This window comes from Microtus ochrogaster, chromosome 2 (genome assembly GCF_000317375.1).
Source record: "Microtus ochrogaster isolate Prairie Vole_2 chromosome 2, MicOch1.0, whole genome shotgun sequence".
NCBI classification, from domain to species: Eukaryota; Metazoa; Chordata; class Mammalia; order Rodentia; family Cricetidae; genus Microtus; species Microtus ochrogaster.
This window is the reverse complement of record NC_022010.1, coordinates 96,885,022-96,890,269: the sequence shown is the minus strand read 5'-3', so window position 1 is coordinate 96,890,269 and position 5,248 is coordinate 96,885,022. Positions and strand designations below refer to the sequence as shown.

Genomic DNA, 5,248 nt, shown 5'->3' with positions numbered 1-5,248 from the left:
CTTCTAGCAACTAACAATTACCTGGAATTCAAGAGCTGCGCAGTTTGTCTTTTTAGAATGATTTTTTTCTGAGACAGGAATTCTCTGTAGCTTTGGAACCTGTCCTGGAACTTGCTCTGTAGACCAGACTGGCCTTGAACTCACAAAGATCTACCTGCTTCTGCCTCCCAAGTGTCGGGATTAATGGCGTGCACTACCACCACCTGGCAATTTATGCCTTCTTAAAAATATGCTTGCTTATTGAAAGATAAATTTTGTATTCTGGAATGACCACTGTCGTATACACTGAAGCTCACTGAGTGGATAGACAAGGCTCCCCAGTGGCAAAGCGTTTGCCTAGTGTGCAGGATCCTAGGTTTGATACCGGACACCAGGAAAACAGCAAAAGTAAAAACATTTCTTTCTAATTGTTTTGTATTTTTAAGAAACTAATATACTAAGTAGAACATTGCATTGGAAGGCGATGAGACTTGTGCACCTTTGACCTGCTTTTTCTTCTGTGATTTGTGTACATTTCTGTCTCCTTTGTACAAAGGAAGGAACAGGATTCCCCCCATTTTTATGCTTATTAACTTTATTTTAAGTCAAAGGAGATAAATAAAAATGAAATAAAGATAGTGATTATATATCATTTTAGGAATACCATTACATAAGAAAAATATCCTGAACTTTATGCAAATGACTACCCAGCAATCACTGCTCCAGCGTTGTCATTGCATCTGTGGTTATGATTTTCTCTTCCTGAGACCCCATCCCAGTGTGGGTCTTTTGGGGAGACACTCGAGCTACGTTTGTTTTGGATTAGTGCTGATTAGTAAAAATTAGTTTGGATGAGTTCAGATTCCTTCTGGAGTTTCCTTCAACTCATCAGAAGTCACTAGGAAGTCCAAAGACATTTCTTTTAGGGTCTTCCTAAGGATAGGTGAAAGAGAAATAAACTTAACTGGGAATAGAAGGATGGATTACTATGGGCCTCTGCCATTCCTGTATCCAACAAAGCTACTTTCAAGAAGAAAACAGTGTTCAGGAGTTCTCCTCTTGGCTACTCGGCCACTTCACCTGAGCGTGTGTTGTGAGCATGCATGGCTAAAGATGCTATGTTGGGAGGTATCTCTTCCATGGCATCAAGTCCAGGAAGATGGAGGGAAGAGCTTGAGTGATGGAGCCAGAAGATCATTTATGGGGAAGGCAAAATAGTAAAAACACAGAATTTACTACTTTTTTTCTTAACATTTGTTGTTTTTGTTGGCGTTTAAATTCTTCACTGTGATTTGCTTTTGCATTGATTTTGTGTTTATATTGTTTTCCTTTTCACAAGAAAGGCTTTCAGCATGTACAAAGTTCAGGGTCTATGAAACGTGGATTCTCCTTGAGAATTGCATGTCAGAACAAAGCTTTTATATATTCAATTAGGTTGAGTTGCATATTATTTTTTTAAATGACTTGCTGAGAAACAATATATTTCCATGAAGTTCTCTCTTTAGATTATTTTCTGTATAAATTGTGGCTCCTTTTTCTAAACAGGACTTGTAGTTGTTTAAAAAGATAGCAAATTAAATTCTTTATTCACCATTATTACTCATGTGCTCATCACTGTTTAATAAAGCTGTATGTTACACCATCAAGGGCCAAAATCAGCATGTGTCAGATTGGGTAGGTGGGGGTGGGGGAAAGGAATTTATTCAATCAGGCTTTTATAATTGAACCATGGCATTGATTCATATATTTTTCTTATTATATGATGTATTTTGGTTAATTCTTTCCCCAATGTTATCTACATTTTTGTATTAAATGCAGCAATATGATACGGGTTGCAATATAATATAGCTCATTCTAAAGGACTTTAAGAAATGCTTTTCTGACTGATATCTTTACACTTAGGAATGAAAATAATTGTACATTTCTGGTCCTTTTCAGTTGTACGTCACATTAAGGGTTTGAATTTTAAGTTCTGATTCACCATAGGCAGCACCCTGCTTTATGAAGCAGGGCGATGGGGCAACTCTGAAGGTGTTTTCAACATTGCCTCTGCTGTAATTAAACAATTAGTGGTTAAAACACTGGTACAGCTTTGAGGTTCTCTAAGAGCCCCATGTTGTCCTCGGAATGACCGTATGCCCCCTTCCTGTTGGCAGAGTAAAGTCCTTTCTGGAATGTTAAGTGAAGTCTGGGGCTTGGTGTATAACATATGTCTGTTTTGTACCGTGTAGGTTGACTCTGTTCTGTTTTATATTTTTCTATTAGATCCAATAAAAGCATTTTACCTGAGAAATATGATGATTTTATGAAGAATCAAGTCATGATACTAACTTACTATTGTTTCATTTTTGAATGATTATGTACCCTAGGTTAGGGAACCTAGACCATTCCCCTTTAAACAGAGATTTAGTCTACAAATAAGAACTGGAGGCAGGAGCAGATTTACCAAATCATACTGGTTTGACATTTAGTATTAGGAGTAATCAAAAAATTACACTTTGATGTTATCAATTTTTATTTGCAGAGGTGGATAGATAGATATGTATTGCTAGATATAATTCTGATGGGAATCTATAAAATTAACTTTTCTACAGTTTAGTTTTCTACACAAATTAGCTTAGCTATAGATGAGGGAAGGTCTGTGATGAATGCCTTACGAGAGAGAGAGAGAGAGAGAGAGAGAGAGAGAGAGAGAGAGAGAGAGAGAGAGTTCTTCAAGACAGAAAATGCCAAGAGATTCATTGATTTTGAGACAAACTCATAGCTTATTATTTGACCTCAAGTTTCCAACATGTATCTACTGAAAACCTACCCTGGCTGTGTATGTTCAGAGCACAAGATGACCGCATTAGAGCTAACAGCATTGGAATCTTTCTCGGCGTTACAAAGCCTGCTTACTGAAATTATATATAGGGTCTGTAAGACCAAGCACTTTGAAGTCCGGCAATAACCCCTTTTTGGAAGGCACATAATTTGTTTGATGGAATCGTCTCCTTACATTATATATCACACGAAAGCTTTCTTAAAGACTCTTAGGCAACAGCACCGCAAATTAACGAGCTTTGTGTAGTGCAAATTGGTGTCAAGAATGAAAATAAAGGCCCTGTGTTTTCTTAAGCCACACCCCTCCGTCAGGGTATATAAAGACTGTCTGAGACTGCAGAACCCATCACATTCACTCCCCTCCTACTGAAGCCTTCCACTCCTCACATCATGTACTACACCGACTTTGAGGGCTCTGTCTTCCCAGGGTGCTACTGGGGCAGCTATGGTTACCCTCTGGGGTACAGCGTTGGCTGCGGCTATGGCAGCACCTACTCTCCAGTGGGCTATGGCCTTGGCTATGGCTACAATGGCTGTGGGGCTTACAGAAGATACTGGCCATATGCTCTCTACTAATGTGCTGTGATCTCCTGGTGTAGATTCATCTCTTCGTGAAGGCGGATTGGCACCTCCAGGTTCCAGCTTTACCTTCTTCTTCTTTGGTCCTCACTTGCTCATCAACCTCTTCCCAGAAGCTGCATTTTAGATCTTACACCTGAATCTCAAACAAAGGAACTGAATATCTAGACAATGCCTCAAACTGTCTTCTCTGGATGCTGTTTATTGGGACTTTTTCAGAAGCTTGGTAACCATCGTGACATGCATTTGCTTTTGAATTTTTTAAGACTCTCATGATGTCCTGTCATGGTGAAGTTGTGGATGTGTCTGTCAAATTCTCAATAAATTTATCTCAGCTTGAATAATGATATCCTTGAGTGGAGTTTTCTTGGTAGGTGCATATTTTCTGATGCATTGAGTGGGGGAAGGAAGCAGGTTTATTTTTAATCTCTTAGCCTTAGGAGTTGTGAAGAGGCAAATAGTCCTTGATCCTGTGTGATAAATTGGTAAAAGGGTGGTTACTGATCCTGGAAAAAGTTGCTTCTCTGAGCCTTCCCCATGTTGTGAATTATTGTGGCATGGAAGGTGGATGGAAAGAAGACAGCAAAGAAGGATTTTTATGGGTCTGACATCTCTCATGCCAAGGACGCACCTGATGTTCGTTGGCATCCCTCTCCCAAATCACTATTTCTGCCTGTCCTTAAGAAAACCAACAGAGGAACTGTTTCCACAGCTATTCTGTGTTAGTGTAGATGAAACTCACTGTGATCTCTCTCCCAGGGAATAATGATTGCAGAATTTAGCACTATGTCCTCTCTTTAAGGACTCTGGAGCATTAAGTAATAGAGAAGGAACACACATCCTTCGGGAGTCTGAGATTTTGTTAAGTGAAGTGATAAATCCCCTGTATCAAATCATCTTAGATGTTTACTTTATAGCTTAGAGGCACACAGGTTAGAGACAACGATGGGAAGCTTCTTCATCTTCGAAGAATCAATACCAGGTAGTGAGCTCCACTATTAAAAGATATGAGCTATAACAAATGGCTATCTGTGAAGATACATCAGCCTTTCTTTCTATTCCGTGTGAGAAGAGAGCAATACTCTTTTATAAGACATGTCGACAATGTCTCAATCCTGTTGCAAACATTTTGTGTGCAGTACAAATATTCTCAGCAATGGGTGATTTGGCTGAGTTCTGCATCTTTACTGAATATCTGCAGATGGTTTTACTGACATCACTCACTGGAGAGGATCACTTCAGGAGAGAATTTTCTCCACCACATTTTTCATCCAATGGATACCTGTCAACAAGCATTAATGTCAAGAATAGCTAATAGTATATTGTTTTCTTTTTAACAACAATGGGCATTATCACAGCCAATGCAACCTCCAGTTCATTATAGTAGCCATAGTGTTAACTCATGCTTAGAACTATGAATTAGATAAACTCACAGGCTAGAACAAAACAGGTAAAGAGAGATTAGGAAAATAGATCAGCTAATTGGAATGAGAAAATGTACTGATTTGGGATGATGACTGACTACTGGAAGGTCTTGGGTTTCAACTGATACCAGAGAGCCTCTAATCCAGTGTTTTTGAATCAGAAGTATGCAGGAGAGTGGTTTTCATAGCTGAAGTGAACTGTAAATACCTCACCCCAGGCATCCTGACTTGGTGCACATCCGGGTAAGGTCCAGGGATTCTGAAGTTTTTAGTTAGTGTTTTAGGGATTCTATAGGGGACTCAACACCCACAATTTAAGAAATTTAAGAAATACTGTTTTAGGACTACTCTACACACACACACACACACACACACACACAAATGCACACTGCACGTACACAAGTATACACACACAAATATACAAACACATAAATACAATATTA

At 39.0% G+C, this 5,248-nt stretch overlaps 1 protein-coding gene across 1 annotated transcript; it reads left to right on the top strand.

Moving 5' to 3' along the window:
* Window positions 1–3,192: 3,192 nt before the first annotated feature.
* Window positions 3,193–3,378, top strand: LOC101990951 (keratin-associated protein 8-1). The gene has a single exon (XM_005345337.1). The coding sequence runs from the start codon at window positions 3,193–3,195 to the stop codon at window positions 3,376–3,378; it is 186 nt and encodes a 61-aa protein (XP_005345394.1).
* The last annotated feature ends 1,870 nt before the right edge of the window (window positions 3,379–5,248 follow it).

Coding starts and splice junctions, on each gene's coding strand:
- LOC101990951 (XM_005345337.1), top strand. CDS start 3,193: ATGTACTACACCGACTTTGAGGGCTCTGTCTTCCCAGGGTGCTACTGG.